This window comes from Camellia sinensis, chromosome 2, assembly GCF_055761805.1.
Source record: "Camellia sinensis isolate YWXY chromosome 2, ASM5576180v1, whole genome shotgun sequence".
Taxonomy (NCBI): domain Eukaryota; kingdom Viridiplantae; phylum Streptophyta; class Magnoliopsida; order Ericales; family Theaceae; genus Camellia; species Camellia sinensis.
The window spans coordinates 38,482,541-38,501,530 of NC_138962.1; the positions used below are offsets into that span (position 1 = coordinate 38,482,541).

The 18,990-nt window shown below is 37.8% G+C and overlaps 1 protein-coding gene across 1 annotated transcript; it reads right to left on the reverse strand.

The window, feature by feature from the left end:
- Window positions 1-236: 236 nt before the first annotated feature.
- LOC114293077 (uncharacterized) lies at window positions 237-8,420 on the reverse strand. Its single transcript, XM_028237104.2, has 4 exons — window positions 8,010-8,420; window positions 6,584-6,810; window positions 1,552-1,659; window positions 237-672 (listed from the first exon to the last, which is right to left on the reverse strand). Exons 1-4 carry the CDS (start codon window positions 8,203-8,205, stop codon window positions 550-552), a joined length of 654 nt encoding a protein of 217 aa, XP_028092905.1. The 5' UTR covers window positions 8,206-8,420; the 3' UTR covers window positions 237-549.
- Between the last annotated feature and the right edge of the window lie 10,570 nt (window positions 8,421-18,990).

Genomic DNA, 18,990 nt, shown 5'->3' on the forward strand with positions numbered 1-18,990 from the left:
TTTCTTTATGAACCAAACCCATTTTTTCATATACATACACATCCTGTAAATATTAGCACATCTCTTGTAAATTATTGAAACCTTGGCAAAATCATATTATAGTGGTCAGCATGGATTCAGTGTGGCAGTTCCTACATGTTTCTAAATCATAACAAATTAGGTTACGATACACAATATATCAAAGTCAGATTTGTTTCCAAGCCTAACTATTAGAATTGCTTTCATCATATACAAAATTTAATAGAATGTAACTTTTAATATATATATACAAGCTCTCTCATTGTCACTTGCAGATTCAATGTGATTTCTCATGAAAGAAAATGCCATAGATATCAATACATGGATGAAGACATCAAATTTGATTCTAATGGGCATTCCTTGTGATTAGAAAGTTCATGAAAACAGTTGGATCATAAACAAACATAATACATGTTCTTCCTAATTTTATGTTTTTACAGGGAAAGAATAGAATAATGACAACAGCAGATAAGGCAACAGAAACCTGCAAGTGAGGCTTGAAGAAGCTGAAGTCTGAAAGATGTTTGCACTTCAATTTACACCAGGAGCTGTTTGAGATATCCTTTCATCTTCGAGAAGTGAATATGGGTCAATATATTGGGGTAGTGTTACAGATGTTTTGCTTGCATCATGGACGAAAGTTGGTCCAAAATACTGCAGAAGACACAAGGAAAAGAAAATAATCAATACCGAGGTTTTCATTGCATTTGACACAACATGAATAAACATCTCTAACCACATGCTGTAAGATGTAAGGCTTGCCTTGTTTCCTATTCAATAAATGTTTTCTTTTGCTGAAAAAAAAAAAAAAAAAAAAAAAAAATTCTCCAGCCACATGCATCCCAACAACATGTAGCCAACAATTTCACATATATTTTTGTAAGAGTAAAAATGAAAGAAAATTAAGGCCAACAGGTTATTTTTCATATCAAGCTTCGTACAGCATCAGGGAAAAAGTTTTGGCCTGCTTTCCACAATACAATGCTGGTATCGAGAAGCCTGTACCAAAAATTCCCAAGTGAACCGTATCATCCTTTGAACTTTTGTAATTCGAAGTTTGGTCCTAATAAGTTGAGTAAAAATCAATTGGGGCTAAGCTCCTGCCAGTAACCATAGATTTCATCTGATTTCCAAACATAATTGGTTTGCTCACACTCCGGCAACTGACAAATCTAGACTCAAAATTTTCAGCAAATTATTTATATGGTCCTCTTTCTTTCTTGTTTGGTGACTTTGTGTTCCCAGTCATAATGTGACAATGTCAACCACTCTGAGATACATGCTCAAACATTTTGAATTAATATCAGTTGTGAGGTTATAAGCTAATAAAAATACAAATCCTGACCAGTCACTTCTTTAAAGAACTTTCAAATTTCAAAATTCTGCGAACCCCATTCCGTGAGCATATAAACAGCTAGTGTCATGTTAGCCACACAGTACATCAGAAAAATAACTATACAAATATATTAAACACATCTGGGTAATGGAAACAATTAAGTCATGAGGCATGCTAAAGATCAAAGAGAAGCTTACAAGGTATAGGGCAGAGAATAATGCAACTGTTATGAGGATCAATGGCCCAAACCCCAAGAAAAATGTTCCTCCAATGGATAGCAAAATTTTAGCACGTGGAATCAAACCCTGAATCAAAGAAGCAGATGAAAATGTAATTCACTTCCATATAGCATGCACACATTAGGAAAAAAGTAAATGACAACGATTAAAATCCATTTTAGCATGTATATGATAATTACGTATTGGCCTTTTCGGTTTTTTTTTTTTGGGGGGGGGGGGGGGGGGGGGGGGGTTATTATGATACAAAGACCATATATCCAAGAAAAACAAGTCAACTTGGTAACATGTTCAAATAACATTAGATAACATAATAGCCTTAATGTGTGAGGAATTGTTACCTGTGATTCAATTGCATAAAGAAGAACAATGATAATTTGTCAAATTCATATAATCAAGATCTGTGACAGGATTCTTGATATGGTCCTTGTTTTAAGGTATTATATCTTGAATTGGATACCAGTTTACCAGAGATTTTGAAATAAGGTCTTCTGACTGACGCATAGTCAAGGTAAAGAGCTATTAACAAAAATTTGACAATATGAACTTATGAACATTTGGTGATCAGGATCAGTACTTAAGTTTTCAGCACAGAATCAAATCACTCTATAGACAGACACACAAAAAGTGCGAGCTATAAGACAACTTTGCATATTAAATCTTACATCAACTATGGAAATTGTAAGAATTTATGTATTATTGATTGATGTCTTGATTGATAGATTACAAGATGCATTAATTACAATTCCTATACAATCTATATATAGAAGAAAATGTGGTAGTAGGTGTAGTGGAGGTGATAGTGGGTTAGGTGAAGTGGAGTGTGTAGTGGAGTAGAGGTAGGTGAAGTGGAGTGTGTAGTGGAGTAGGTGAAGGTAATGTGGTAGTAGGTGTAGTGGAGGTGATAGTGGGTTAGGTGAAGTGGAGTGTGTAGTGGAGTAGAGGTAGGTGAAGTGGAGTGTGTAGTGGAGTAGGTGAAGGTAAAGATGGGAAATTCTAACAGCCCCCCGCAAACTCAAGGAGGAGAGAAACTAACCAACTTGAGTTTGGAGAGAGTAACAAAACAAGAAAATACATAAAAATAAAAAAGGATAGGAGACACTGTATGGTCGTGTCAGACCGTTGGTGAAGACACTGTATGGGGTGTCATAACGTTGTAGAGGACACTGTATGGTGGTGTCAGACCGATGTAGAAGACAGTTTATGGGGTCATGTCGGACCGTTGTAGAAGACAATGTTGTGACAGTTTACGGAGTCTTGCTGGACCCTTGTAGAAACTAACCGGAATCAATGTCGGGACAGTTTACAGAGTCTTGTCGGACCCATAAAGGAGCTAACCGGAATCAATGTCGGGACAGTTTACAGAGTCTTGTCGGACACTTGTAAAAACTAACCGGAATCAATGTCGGGACAGTTTACAGAGTCTTGTCGGACTCTTAAAAAGTTGCACCCTCAAAAGGTGTGCCCAATTTTGTCAAAAGGCGTGCCATCAAAAGGCGTGCCCAATTCATCAAAAGGCGTGCCATCAAAAGGCGTGTCCACTTTGTCAAAAGATGTGCCATGAAAAGGCGTGTCAGTTTGTCGGGCGGTAAGAGGCGCGCGATACGCGTGGCTGCCTCGGCTATTTAACCAAGACGAAGGCTGAGGCTGAGGCATACCATTCTGAAACCTCTGAAACCAACCCTTCGCTGAAAAAAACTCTGCCTCTGCGGAGAGAGAAACTGTGGAACACTTTGTTGCCATTCTGTCACCAACCCTTCCGAACATTACCAGTCTGAAATTGCTATTTCGCTGAAACACTTAGCAACCCAAAAACATGGCCTCTTCTTCCCGTCCAGCTACCCAGAACCTGCTCACGCTCTTTCCAGAACTGAACGAGCCCACAAGAGAAATAACTGGTGCGGTGGCCAGTGAACCTCAACCAAACACCTCTGGTTTTGCTCCATTGAACTTTCCGATGCGGTCGGTGGAGCAAAAAATGGCGGTGCAAACTGATATTGAGGCTAATCAGTATACTCTGAAGTCATGCGTGGAAACCATGACGGCGGTCACAAATTTGTCGAACCGGCTGCAGAGTAGGACAAATGAGGTGCAGCATTTAAATTCCCAGCTGGCTCTGCTCCAACGCATGTATAAGGATGCGCGAGCAGAGATAAGTGTGCTGAAAGCAGAAAATAAGGAGCTGAAGCGGAAGGCCACTGTGATGTTCCGATTTGGAGGTCCGCCGTATGCTGCAGTGGAGGAGTATGGAGGAGTGAACGTGCTCGGCGGCGTAGGAAACACGGAGGCAGCACCGTCAAGGGCCGCCCAGGACGGAGGAAAGAAGAAGAGATCTGCAGCAGAGTAGAGAAGAAAAATCCCACTGTGGGTGTTGGGTGTGTTATGGTGGTTTTTTTTTTTTTTTTTTTTTTTTTTTTTTTTTTTCGTGTAAAATTATGATCGGGGTTGATCCTGACATGAATAAAATAAGTGTGTTTGGCAAACTCGAATGGTAGGTGTGGTAAGGCAGAAAAATCAACTGGAATGAATTTTTTTTTTTTTTTTTTTTTTTTTTTTGTGAAAATAATAATAATAATAATAATATTAATATGGAAATCATGGAGTGGGCGGTGGTACAAAAATATTGTGTAGAAAAAGAGGGAGATGGTGGAAAAGAGAGGCCACTCATGTTATTAAAATAAATTAAGGAATTAAAAAAAGTGATATTGGTTTTGTTTTCAAAAAAGATGGATTAAAATAAATATAAAAAAAGAAAAAGAAAGTGGAGACCATGATGAAAGGTGGGAACAAGTGTGCTGGTGCTGTGTTGTAATGGTCAGAAAGAGAGATAAGAAAATAAAATAAAATAAATTTCAAGGTGCTGTGTTGTAATGGCATTGAAATATCCACCATCATAAAGAGTATCAGTGGTGCTGCATATGTTTATGAGCATTATTTGAGGCCTTTCTTTCTTAACCCACAGCAGACTGTTAACGTCTAGTATGTCCCAAGGAAGAAGGACATCTTCAGTAAGCCAGATGACATTCTAACTGCTGCTGAGAAGTACATAGAAGAACATGGCCCGGAAGCATTTGAGAAGCTTGTTAGCAAGGATAGGGAAACCAAGTTCAGGAGTAGCAATTACACGTATTTTGATGAGGACCACAGCTATTGAGCCTTGTTTGGCTGAGGGAAACACCTTTTTTCCGCTGCTGTTAGGAGTATCTTTCCGGTGGAGAAGCTGCTATGGACTATTTGGGGAGAGTGATGTCGAAAGCCGGAGCCTTGGATCTCGCCACCGGCGTCGGCGGAAAGATCGAGAAAGACGATGTTCTCTCCGCTGTCCAGAAGTATGAGCAGTATCACGGCTACTATGATGCCGAGAGAGAATGAGATGTTATGAAGATATGATGAGGAGGTAGGTATGTAGTAGACAATTCTAGCGGACTAGGTTGAGGTCCGGCGGGCGGCCAAGGCGAGGTTGCCGCCCGCCGGTGAAGCGAAAAAATATTAAATTCTTAACCTTGCTCTGATACCATGTAAGAATTTATGTATTATTGATTGATGTCTTGATTGATAGATTACAAGATGCATTAATTACAATTCCTATACAATCTATATATAGAAGAAAATGTGGTAGTAGGTGTAGTGGAGGTGATAGTGGGTTAGGTGAAGTGGAGTGTGTAGTGGAGTAGAGGTAGGTGAAGTGGAGTGTGTAGTGGAGTAGGTGAAGGTAATGTGGTAGTAGGTGTAGTGGAGGTGATAGTGGGTTAGGTGAAGTGGAGTGTGTAGTGGAGTAGAGGTAGGTGAAGTGGAGTGTGTAGTGGAGTAGGTGAAGGTAAAGATGGGAAATTCTAACAGCCCCCCGCAAACTCAAGGAGGAGAGAAACTAACCAACTTGAGTTTGGAGAGAGTAACAAAACAAGAAAATACATAAAAATAAAAAAGGATAGGAGACACTGTATGGTCGTGTCAGACCGTTGGTGAAGACACTGTATGGGGTGTCATAACGTTGTAGAGGACACTGTATGGTGGTGTCAGACCGATGTAGAAGACAGTTTATGGGGTCATGTCGGACCGTTGTAGAAGACAATGTTGTGACAGTTTACGGAGTCTTGCTGGACCCTTGTAGAAACTAACCGGAATCAATGTCGGGACAGTTTACAGAGTCTTGTCGGACCCATAAAGGAGCTAACCGGAATCAATGTCGGGACAGTTTACAGAGAAATAGATGCTATATCCAATGCAATTGGGTACAGCAGGGATATACCTACCAGTCCTCCACCAATGATGCCAAGGAGATGAATTCTATAAGGGAAATGTGTTCTTTATTATCTATAAATTAACTGCTTGATTTGTCTTATTTACTCACTATGCTGGATGACTTTGATGCACAGATCCGACCACATAATGCAATTTAATTGTTAATCCTTATACAGAGACAACTTTCTCGCTAGCATCAATATTTCAATTAGATGCACTCGGGAATTTTCTCCTCATGTTTCTGACATTCCCTGGTTTTCAAGAAGTGCATTGCTGGAACTGGGCTGGAACGCCGTGTCTTCTCCTTTAGGTTGCATAAACATACTAAATTATCCTGGGGTCTTTTGTTTCTGTGCCAACTTCTTACATGAACCCCTTTTAAAAAGTATATTAACAAACAGATTAAAGTCTATGGTTATGCATGACACCATGTTTGCATGACAATAAAAAAATTTAAAAAAAAAAAAAAAAAAAGCGTTTAATGCACAACCAAAAAAATAGGAGAAAATTAGTCCGAGAACTAGTGCCTAAAAGCCATGAAATATTAAGTGCCAACAAGGGTTGTAAAACATTGAGAAGAAGCATGCAGAATATTTGCACTAATTACCATGCTTAAAGAGAAAATATGTGCTTGGGATGAATATAACTGAGGCAATAACTCCATGTCTGACACAAATCACACACTAATGCAAAAATAAACTTTGAGCTAAAAAAGTTAGAAAAATAATTTAGAGAGAGAGTGTGTGTCAACCTCAAGGCCTTCACTGTTCAGTGCTATGGAACGTTCCCTTTGATTAGATAAGGCCTTTTCATAATCTGTTGACACTGCATTTCTTTTTGAATACCCTCCCTCTTCTTCCTTTAATTTTATCTCCTCGTCTCCATAGATGCTCCTATTGCTTTCCTCCAACAATGAAGTGGGAGTCATACCCCGTCTCCTTAATTCTTTCATAAACAATGACTCTGGAGGTTCTTCACCTGAAATTCAAAAGAAATATAAAACCCGGGGATTTAGATGCACCTTTCTTCCCACCCACACAGCCTTGCCTTTCTTCCTTTTCTTATGAGCAGAAAGAAAGATGTACACATAAATGTCTGAATTTGATGACATCAATGAGAATCACAGATTCCTTCTTTTAGATGAATGCAACAAAAATATTTTATGAATTTACCCACAAGCAACTACAAAAGAGATCTTTTCAACATCAACACTCGTAAAGGGATCAGTTTCTTGTAAGTAATACACTCAATATGCTTCAAATTCGACACCAAACATTTTCTACGAATGTCAATTTTTCAACTACTCAACTAGAACAAGAATGTGCATGTGTGCCATCTATGCAAGCACAACTAAAACCAGCTCACTTTTCTAAACAGATTATCGTAGCCTTTCCATTTTTTCAATTGGGTTCATAAGTCAAATGATTTTAAAATAAATAAAAATTTGCATAGAGTGAGACAGCTATCATGAACCAGAAGTGCAACAAAATCTTCTAGGCTGTCTTCACATTCCCTTATTCTATGTCATCAGCCGAAGAAGTTGAAGACGGTGACAATGACAATGAAAACAACAGTAACCTCTCTTTTGTTTATACAAGTGTCAATGATGTGTTCCAGAACAGTCAAATCAAGCCAGTATTTTGGTTGTTCAACCAAAATCTCTTCCTCACCACCAACGATTTGCTGAAGGTCTTTGTCAACCTCCGGTAAGAAAAACGGACATGGTGACTTCAAAAAACATGAGGACACTGACACGAAAATAAAAATATATATTTTTATTTGTTATGTAAATTAATGTTACGTTTACAACCAATCGAAATTAACAAAAAATAAAATTAATTCAATATATATATAATATAAAATAAAATAAACCACCAAGTATTTTGTCTATGAAACTATCACTCTATAGAATTTTGTCTCCAGTATTCATTCTTGAATCAATAGTTTCAAAATCATCATCCAAAATCTACGATTTTAGTTCACTTTCTATCACCTAGGTAGTTCCTCTCAAACCAACCCACAAACATAAAGCACAAATACATGTATATGCCTATTCGAATAACCCATTTCATGTTCAAGCTCTACAATCTCAGCATCCCATAGATTCCACAAACACGATTAAAAATAAAAAAATAATAATAATAATAAATAAAATGAAAAGATCGAGACAAACTTACCATTGGTTTGATTGTCACCTTCTTGAAGCTTGGAAGAAAGCTTAAGGCCTCGTCTGTAAATGGAAATTTGAGAGCTGCGATGGCTCTGAAACTTGAGAAACTTTCTACAGCGAAGATGGAAATTGAATTCCGAAGAATTGGAGTGAGAGAGTGAGAAAGGAGATGAGGTGGATTTGAGAAAATGGAGAGAAGCCATGACTGGGTTTTTCTTGGAATGGGTTCTGGGGAATTCAATTGGAATCAGTCAGAATGGGAAATCCATTTTTACGGAAGACAGTGGAGAGAGAGAGAGAGAGAGAGAAGCAACGGGGCGAGTGGCGACGAAGCGGCGGAATTTAGCCTTAATATGGGGCGTATTGTAGTGTTATTGGGTGTGGTGGTGTCTATCGTACGCGCAAGATTTTGTGGTTGCTTTTGTGGCTAAAACTACTAGCTCAAGAAAATACACGTGAAAATAACATTCTAGAAACATATCTACTTTTATATATTTTTTTTAAAAGAAAATGTGTATACATCATTCTTTTACATGTGTATAATTGAGTATAGATTGGTTGCGCTTCTCTAGATCTCAACGTAACAAAATTTGAGTGGTCTATAGGGTTTAACACAAATAAAGTTTTAATGATTTAAATTATTTATTTTATAAAATTTATTATGTATATTATCTATGAAAAAATTAATTGGATCCAACAATCACAACTTTTTTATTTTATTACATTTATATCCAAAAAATAAATGATAAATATATATTTGAAATATATTATTCATTTTTTTAGAAATAAATGTAATAAAATAAAAAAGTTATGGTTATCATATCACTCTTGTGGAGACGTAAAAAATTGACTCACATTCCATAAGTGTTAACCAAAGGCCCAACGTTCAAGTTCAACCAAACAACCCGAATCAAGAGAAAGGTTCAAGTCATTGATAGGTCTAACAGAAGAAGGGGTAGTGTCACTTGACCAAAGCTCGGGTAAAACTACTTTTTAGAAGGAGATTTGCAAAATACATGGATGCCCTTAAATTTATTCACAATTGACGATAAGGATCACAATCATTAGGTATAGATACATAGGCCTAATCCACGTAAGCGAAATAACCATCCGATAAATCTAATCGGACGAATGGAGCAATCGACAAGTTGGCCATTAAACGCCTGACATAATTTAAGCTGCACACAGCAAGGTAATCCAACGGCAAATGATCAAAACAACCTGGCCACTTGCCCGACCAAAGTCTGGTAGTAACCAGAGTCCTTAGATAAAGATGTCAATCTAACAGTCAAGGCAAGGACAATAACACCATAAAAAGAAGAATAAGGAAAAGTGAAAGAGGTAGCAAAAGGAAAATAGAAAATCTTACTTCCTAAACAAATACTATATGGCCGATCATATTTCTAACTTGATCGTTGGAGGGTTTTTCCAACCATATCTGGTCTGGAGCGATCACTAACTAGTTGGTTTCTTTTTGCAGATTAAAGAAAGAATCATCTCGTCTTGTATTCTTTGTGGAGAATCTTTTTGCCTTCCAGAACTCTAAATTTTTTACGAGCCTCATAAAATGAATAATTCAGATCATCAAAACAAGACTCATGTTGGGCCCTACGAGCAATGGCGGAACTAGGATTTTGGCGCAGAAAGGGTGTCATTAAATTAAAATTTTAATAAAAACCGCAATCACAATCCAACTTAACTTAATATTTAAATTTTTATTCGATGGTACGATTAAAAGTTAGTGTGATACAAAAATTATATTTAAATATAAGCTCAAGTTAACCGTTCATTATTTTTATTGTTATTAATTTGATTTTGTATATGACGATCATCATAATTTAAAAGATAGTCACATGTCCTCTTAAAATAAGAGAAGAAATTTATATCAAGATGTAGATACAAAAAGAGATATATTAGGTAGACAGAGAAAAAAATGAGAGAAAAGTGAATAAATAAATGGGATTTTTTGTGAAACCCCTATTTTGGGCCTTTTTATTAGGGTAAAGGATAACCCAATCAATTTTCTTTTCAAAAAGCCCCTGAGTAGGAAATGCCTACCTTAATAAGGACATTTTATAATTTCTATTTTTTTTAATCACAATATTGCCCTTCTATATATACATATCATACATTTGAAATATTTGAAATCTGAGCTGAAGATCTCGCAGGAGCGAAATCGATGAAGACGATCTCCAAATCTATAGATCTCGCAGCCAAAGATCTCTCACTTGGTCAACAATAGACGATCTTGCCGCTGACGATCGAACACTCTCAATTAAACGAGAGTTTCATTAAGATTTGTAATTGTTGATCGAGTTTTAGAAGTTTTTCTTCTCAATTAGATATGTTGATTTGTTGATTAATTTGTTTTGTTTTTGTTTATTATTTTTTTTAAAATTTTTTTTTGTAGTTTTTTATCTGATTTCATTTGACAGAACCAGAGTAAAATTTTACTCTAGTTCTATTGCTCTGTTTTTTATTTCAGATAATGAGAGTAAAATTTTACTCTGGTTCTATTGCTCTGTTTTTTGTTTCAGATAATGAGAGTAAAATTTTACTCTGGTTCTATTGCTCTATTTTTTGTTTGAGAGAATTAGAGTAAAATTTTACTCTGGTGTTAGAATGACAGTAAAATTTTACTGTCAAGAGGTGATCATTGCCAAACACTTCAACCGCCACAAACTCTGCCTTCGCTTTTTTACTTTTGTGCAGAGTAACATTTTACTTTTAAATTCAGTGTCTAACATTTTACTCGTTTTTCAGAGTAAAATTTTACTTTTGTGCAGAGTCTAACATTTTACTAGTTTTTCAGAGTAAAATTTTACTTTTATACTGAGTAAAATTTTACTTTTAGTTTCAGAATGTAACATTTTACTCTTATTTAGAGTAAAATTTTACTTTTATGCAGAGTAAAATTTTACTTTTAAATTCAGGGGATAACATTTTACTCTTAGATTCAGAGTGTAACATTTTATTCTTATTTCAGAGTAAAATTTTACTTTTATGCAGAGTAAAATTTTACTTTTACATTCATGTCTCAAGTTGTGTTTGTGACACACTGTATGAGTTGTCAATCTTTGGCAAACCAAATAGTAAAAGTTAACTCTAAAATATAGTATAATGTTACACTAAACCACAGTAAAATTTTATCAACACAAATTGACTTTTGGACTTGTGATGACAGTAAAACTTTATTTTGATAGTGATAGTAAAATTTTACTTTGATAGTGACAGTAAAATTTACTTTGATTGATAGTAAATTTTTACTGTTAATTGTTTCATATTTTCCTACTTATATGGAAGGACATTTTAGTCAATTCATGACAATTTTTTTAATTGAGGGGCTTTTTGAGTCATTGTTTAATTCTCTGGGCTTCACACAAAATAGGCCCAATGGGAGGGGCTTTTCACAAAAAATCCCTAAATAAATAGGCTTCATTTGGGAAGTGGGTTGGCTTTTTGGCTTTTTGGCTTTTTGAGTTATTTTAGTGTGACAACCCTCACCACTGATTAGTGCTAATCTATGATTAAGCATGTTAAGTGACTGATTGACTGAAATTCTGACTGATTGATTGAGTGTATTAGTTTGAATGCATGTCTATCTGTTTGACTGCTAATGATCTGTTCATGTTTTATGTTTTAAACTGCAAATTGAAAGCCTTATCGACGGCCGAATCTGGAACTGATTAGTGTTTTGTGTTAATTAGAATAAATGTGATTTTATGGTAAATTTAGTTGAAATTTGATTTGGTATGATTAAATTGGATAGGTGGTGTTTGGCAAGTGGTTTTGAAGCTAAAATAGCCACAAAAAACAAAATAGGCTATTTTAGCCATATCAAACAAAATATCACATCCAACCCGTAATCATTACACTCTTCTCTCACAAAAAAAGTCAAAAAAGCCAAAAAGCCCTTCCCAAACCAAACTTTTCAGCCCAGGCTAAAATAACCAAAAAAGTCAAAAAGTCAACCCACTTCCCAAACGGAGGCTAAATAAGCTAAATTACATTAGTTGGATTTATCTACCATTTTGCCACTTAGTAGGTCACTACCTAAGACAATGTTGAAGCTTTATTACACTTGATCACACATCACTCTTCAGCCATATTGAGGCCATTTCGAGAGAAAGAGTGAGAATAAGGAGAATTGGTTTCAACTAGGAGATTACTTGGAGAATTGGAAGATTTGAAGGAACTTGCAAAATTTGAGCTTCTATACCTTGAATTAGAGACTTGAGGTAGGAGACTCACCCTTTTAATTGTGAGTTTGAGTTGTTCTTGCATGATTCATGGTAAGGTTAGTGATTTAAGGCATGAATTAGCTTAATATGTTGAATTGAGTTGGAATTCATGCATTCATGTATACATTGTTGAGTTTTAAGGTTGATTTCATGGAAATCCTCACATGCATGTCCATATTCTAGCTTTGGTCCATGAATTCAGCATGTTTTTGGAAGGATTGACTCATTTGTTCTTGTATTAGAAGCTTTGAAGTTGGTTAAATTCATACATGTTATGTTTGAGCTTTGTTCTTGAAGTTTATTTAAAAATGGTGTTCAATTGACTCACCATTGGGCTTTGATTTTACAAATTGATCTGCAAAACATGTTATATTATGGGTTTAAAGTGTTTTTCCAGAAAATGGGCCCAAGAGGTTGAGTTTTGATGTGTTGAATGCTTGGTTTGAGCTTGGGAGGCAAATCTGGAAATTCCAGATTTTGGCTTCCACGTTCGAGCGAAGGATTCCACGCTCGAGCGACCGTCTTTTGTTCAGAGCTTCGCTCGAGCGAAAGAATGGTGGCTCGAGCGTAAATTGAAAACTCTCAGGTTTTTGGTGCACGCAGATGCACGCTCGAGCGTCTGCTCGAGCGAGGGAACCTACGCTCGAGCGAGGACTGTGTCTTACGCTCGAGCGAGCGCGAACATCGAGCGAGGATTTTCAACATCCAGTACTTTTTTCATTTTTACAGACCGCTCGAGCGAGGAAGTCCACGCTCGAGCAACCCCACTATTTTGACAAGCTCGCTCGAGCAAAGAAAGCCATGCTCGAGCGAGACCCCTGTTTTCTGAAAATTCTGAAAAGTGTTTTAAAGTGCATCTTTGCATCCTCTTTCCATCCTAGGCATTCCTAGGCCATGTTTAAGGCATCTTAATGAGGTTATTGATGTAGAACCACATCGAGTCAAGATAGGGACTAAGTCATTGATTCCCAAGTGTGTAACTTAGTGTGTGTTCATTCTGTAACTGTGTAGGGTTGGCATCCGATGACGCTCATTAGCTGCTTATGGCCCAGTGCTCTATGAGTAACAATGTTGTAAAGATATGTTTAATCATGAATATTTTCTGAATGATCAACTGTACTGCTTTCTGAAATGATATTTCTTACTGAATGAATGTTTGTCCTATTTGTAAACTGTATCCGTGGCATCCATAGCAATTTACTGTTACTGCTACTGTCACAGAGATCTTTGTCGGTCCCATGTTGAAACCACTACTGTTTACTGTTATGATGGCCATCAACTGACTGTTCGGTCTGTTAAGACCTACTGTACTGTTTGCTATCGGATGTACCACATATAACTGCTATGGTTTCTAAATGACTGATATGACTGTTTATTGACTGAAAGGACATTCATTCTTAGCCTCTTTACATAACTGTTATTCACTGAGTTTTAGCTTATTGTTTATGTATATATGTAGGTGTCCAAGCACCGGATCGGAGCTAGGAGCGTTGGGTTAAACTCCCTTTTTATCAAGCCAACCATTGTGCCTCGCTTCGAGGTTCCGAGTGCGTCAAGCCAAGGCTGCTTCGGGATGTTTTAGATTCCCCCTCTCTGTCTCTGTTTTGTATAGATTGTATGAGACTGGCACTGTACTGTTATGGTAGGGACTTGGTCCCCAACTTGAATGTCTGTATATGATGTGTGTATGTACATACTGTTTTGCTTATGAATGTGAATATGTTCAGGAAAGTCTTTTTGCATACAGATTGTCACAGCTCATTGGACATCTTTTATTACTGTTTTGACTTCCGCCAGCCCCTGTACTGTGTATTACCGTCTTTACTGTTAAGCAGGCCTTCGGTAATCACGGATTACTGGCCGGTTACGGTGCTAAACCCATAGGGGTGGATTTGGGTCGTGACATTTAGCCTCGGGCTAAAAAGCCTGGTTTGGGAAGGGTTTTTGGCTTTTTTGACTTTTTTGTGAGAAAAAGAATGTAATGATTATAGGTTGGATGTGATATTTTGTCTTATTGGGTTAAAAAACCTATTTTGTTTTTTGTGGCTATTTTAGCAAAAAAAACCCAAGGTTTGGCTTCCCAAACGAAGCCATAGAGGCTACTGTATATATATATTTTTTTCATTGTTTTTAATAACTAAATTACATTATAATATTTTATTAGTTGTTATTAATCGTGTAATAATTATCTGTAAACAAATGAACAAATTATGAGTATTCATATAAAAAGGTGATATAAAACAATGACAAAAATTAGTAACATATAACATTTCTCTAATATAAAATTTATAAGTTTTTTTTTAGTATAATTAAATATTTAAAGTGACAAATTACACAGATTTTCTTGAAAAAAACAAAAAAAAAAAGATAAAGAAAAAAGCGATACAAAAAATTTAAGAAGTTACTTTAAAAAATTACTAATCTTTTTTTTTGTTTTTTTTTTTTTTTTGTTAGAGAGATAATTGTAATTTTTGAAAAGTTGAAGGGGGAGGGGGGCACGTGACCTCATTGGCCTCAAGTGCATCCGTCTTTACTTTTGAACTCCTTAAATTCTGTCATATTAAGATCTCAACATAAAAGAAGCCTAATCCAAAATATAAATGGGTCAGGCGAATTGTAGGCCATCTGTCATCCAATTAATTGAGGTTCGGGTTGAGAAAATTTTATTTTCATCTAATTATTCTTTGTTTCAAAAAAGTCGAGTTCCGTTTAGCGAATTAAAACTTGTCTATCCCCACTTGATCAAAACTTGACTTTTATATTTAAATTATTAAACCTGCATCTATGCGTCTGTTGCATTAAAATTGTTCCGTTTAAGATTGTATTGAGCCGTCTTTTAAAAAGTGATTTATAAATTTTTATTTTTTTATTTTTTTACTTATTTCGATCATATCATCTTTTACAAGTCTTTTCATAATAAAAAAATGAATTTTGATAAAGACTTCCTTCAATCACCATCCAACACACACGTGACAGGTGGTGATTGGAGGAGAAAAAAAAAATTAAATAAATAAATAAAAATTTGACCAGTCAGAGAGAGAGAGGGGGGCCAAGGGGTGGGGGAAAAGGGGGTCCAAATCTTTTTTTTAAAAAATATATAAATAAACTTATTTGACTCTTCTCAAAGTAAGCCTAAGTCAGATTAGGTGAGTTGGGATGTGTTTTTACTCAGCCTTCATGTTATCACAAGTAACACTCACTTCAAAGTTATGTTTGGTCGTAAATTATTAGTTAAATTTTTTATTTTATCAAAAATATATTAATGTATTTGGCAAATTCGTTTCTTGTTAAAAATTCACCCCATCACCAAAAAAATTATAAAAATGATGTGGGGGGGAATGGGCCGTGCTACATCCCCCGAATTTGGGGAGCCCTAATCCCCCGAAAATTGAGACCAAGGCAAAAAATAAATAAATAAATAAATTTCGGGGATTAGGGGGATTAGGGGGGGCTTTTTTAGGGTTCCAAATCATTTCCTGGGGGGAATTAGTTAAATGAAGTAGTTTATTAGTTAAAATAAAATTTTAAAAAGGAAATAGTAACAAATTAGTTTGTTTGGCATTTTTTTATTTTTTTATGCCTTTTAACTAGTTAAATTGAGATTTTTTTATCATAAATAAATTTGTTAAATGAATTAAGATTTTTATAACAAAATAAATATTTTTTCAATAAATTAATTTTTAAGTCACATTCAAAGGACTTATCTAAAAAAAAAAAAGTCACAATCAAAGGAAACTTAGCAAGAGGAAGATGCAATGATCGTAATAATAGCTCCAATAATGAGGGTGTGAAATAGTGGACCTACCAGTGACAATGTTATTTGAGTCTTTTGTCCATGAAAAAATTGTGAGTAAATTTGCTACTTGTAATTTAATATAGGAATAATTTTATAGATATTTGCAAAGGTAATTTATATGAAAATTAGGTTGAGGTGGGTAAAGGGCCGTTATGGGCCACAGTGCGAAGGGCTGAGTAAAAAGGCCATGAAGTTACTCCGGCCCAAGAGAGATGTAAAGTTACTCCGGTCCTGAGGAGGTTAGCTCAGTCACCGTACTAAAACTTATACCGGTTATGGCACAGTACGGTTAGCTCAGTCTAAACCTTGCTAAAAGTTAGTTCGGTTTAGACTTACCACGGTTTGTACAGGAGGAACTGAGGTAAGGGCAGTAAAAGAATGAACCGAACTAAGGATAGTTCGGTCTGTTCTACGGCTAAGCATAGCCATACGTACCTCGGCCACATTGGAGTCCGACCATGGTAAAACCATCTCACTTGGTTTAAACAGTGAGGGGGTGTTGAAGGATAGGCATTATCTTTCAGGAGTATGAATCCTAGGAGGACTCTACATGGAGGAGTAAGAGTCCTACTTGGATTGTGCCACACGGAACCTATAAAAGCTCACAAACATCACCTATGGAGAGGTAACACAACTTTGATACACAGAGCTTCTTGTCTTTGTCTATTTTTCTGACTTAGGCATCGGAGGGGTTTCCGGCACACACCCGCCGGCTAGCTCACGTTTGTGTTTTCAAGGAGTAAAGCGACGACGTTTAGAGAAGCGCAGACTTGATCAACAGGATTATACGAGAAGGTTTATTTCTTTCCCTTACAATTGGCGCCGTCTGTGGGAATTACAGACTAGAACAAGACCTCTTGATCAAGTTTTTTCTCTTTAAAAGCAATGGCGCACAACGAAGATTTGCCACAGTCTGCCATCGACGGACAAACACCAGTGGGAGGTGTAAGACGCGATGACCTACCTTCTATCCCTCCCATGGCGGACTTAGAGCCACAGCGACAAAATCCCAGGAGGGATGCAAGGGGGAGGAGGCGAACTAACAGCTCCCGTCACTCTCATTCACAAAGTCCTGACAGACAAAGGCAAAGGATTGATCCTCAAGTTTTGGAGGACCGTGTAAAGGAGCAGGACGAATTAATACGACGGATGGCAGCGGACATGGAGATTATGAAACGCGAGATGAAGGGAAAAGGAGTGGCGACAGGAGAGGGGCGCAAAAACAAGACGCCCCCTCGCCGCTCGGAAGACCGTGGAAGGCATTCCACACCATCACAAGCAGAGAGTAGAAGCCTCAGGACAGGTGATACTCAGTCCAGAACCTCCAGAACTCGTTACTCCAGGTCTGAGAGAACGAGATCATTGAGGTCTTACACTGAAGGAAGTACCTATCGACCCTCACACTCGCACCAAACATCATCCAAGCAGACGGAGTTGCCAAGATCATCCGATTTGCGGATCATGCTGGAAGAAAAGGCACGATGGAATGAGAATACTAGGGCGCGCAACCCTCACAGGGTATCTGCCCTTCAGCAGTTGGCTCCTCGGACGCATGGAAGTGTCGAGGTCGAAATGTCGTTACCACGCCCTGCCTACGAACCAACGGACAAAGCGTTAGCAAGGCTACAGACCTCGCCGTTCGTTCCGGCAATTGAAAATGCGCCCCTTCCTTCAGGATTCCTTCAACTCAAATTCACCACGTACGAGGGGAAGACGGACCCCTACATACACCTAAGCCACTTCCGCCAGGTTATGGCGGTATATCGGTGAAACGAGGCTTTGATGTGCATCCTCTTCCCATCAAGCCTTGGTGACCTAGGCTTGACTTGGTTCGAAAAACTTCCAGAAGACAGCATAGCCTCCTGGGCACAATTGGCGGAGGCGTTCATCACGAGGTTCAGAACGAACACCAAAACCCCGGTGGAGATTGACCAGTTACTCTCCATCAACATGGGCGAAAAGGAGACACTAAAATCCTATAATAGTCGCTACTGGGAGACATTCAACCAGATTGGGGACTGCCCCACCAATCTCGCCATTGCACAGTACAAAAGAGGCCTTCTAGTCGGAAATAGGCTAAGGGACTCAATCACCATGACACCCCCCTCACCATGGAGGCCTTGATGGAAAGAGTGCATCAGTACATCAGGGTGGAAGAGGATGGCGCCCGTGCCAAAACAAAATCTGGCACGACCGCAGTACCAGATAAAAAAACCACAGCAAAGATCAACGCAGTAGAACGTCCGAACAAAAACGGACGAGGCAGGTGAGACAACGGAGAAGACCAGGATAAAAGATGGTTGAGAATCCGTACTGCCATAACCACGGTATTCAAGAAACCGATCTATCGGATTTTGAGCGAAATACGCGATGAGCCTTTCGTCAGATGGCCAGCTAAGCTAGGAGAAGCACAGAAAGACTACGACGAAAGATCGCGATGCACCTTCCACAAAGAAAAGGGGCACCGCACTGAAAATTGTATGCCATTATGACAGCATCTGGAGGAGTTGGTGGCAGCCGGTCACCTGGATAAATACATTGAAGGAGGGACGTAACCAGCTCCCCAGGACCACAATAACCCCAATGGAATGCTAATCGACGTCCCACCTCAAGGTGTGATTAATGTGATACATGGAGTATTCGAACCTGAGCGTGTATGCGAGCTCAGAGGATCGATCAAGAAGGCTGAGCACTTAAGAGAAGTACTAAGCGCTCAACCTACAATCAAAAAGGGGAGAACAGACCCTACGAACGTCATGTCTTTTTCAGACAAGGACTTGGAAAGAATATATTGCCCTCACAACGATGCACTGGTCGTCACCCTCCGCGTCAAAGATTACGATGTCAAGCGAATTTTGATAGACCAAGGTAGCTCATGTGAGATAATGTACTACAACACCTTCAAACAACTGAAATTGGAGGACAAGGACTTGGCACCGGCTGTATCCCCC

Coding starts and splice junctions, on each gene's coding strand:
- LOC114293077 (XM_028237104.2), bottom strand. CDS start 8,205: ATGGCTTCTCTCCATTTTCTCAAATCCACCTCATCTCCTTTCTCACTC. Junction 1,660..6,583: donor TGAACAGTGAAGGCCTTGAG/GTTGACACACAC, acceptor TCTTTGATTCAG/GGTTTGATTCCACGTGCTAA. Junction 673..1,551: donor TATTCTCTGCCCTATACCTT/GTAAGCTTCTCT, acceptor TGTCTTCTGCAG/TATTTTGGACCAACTTTCGT.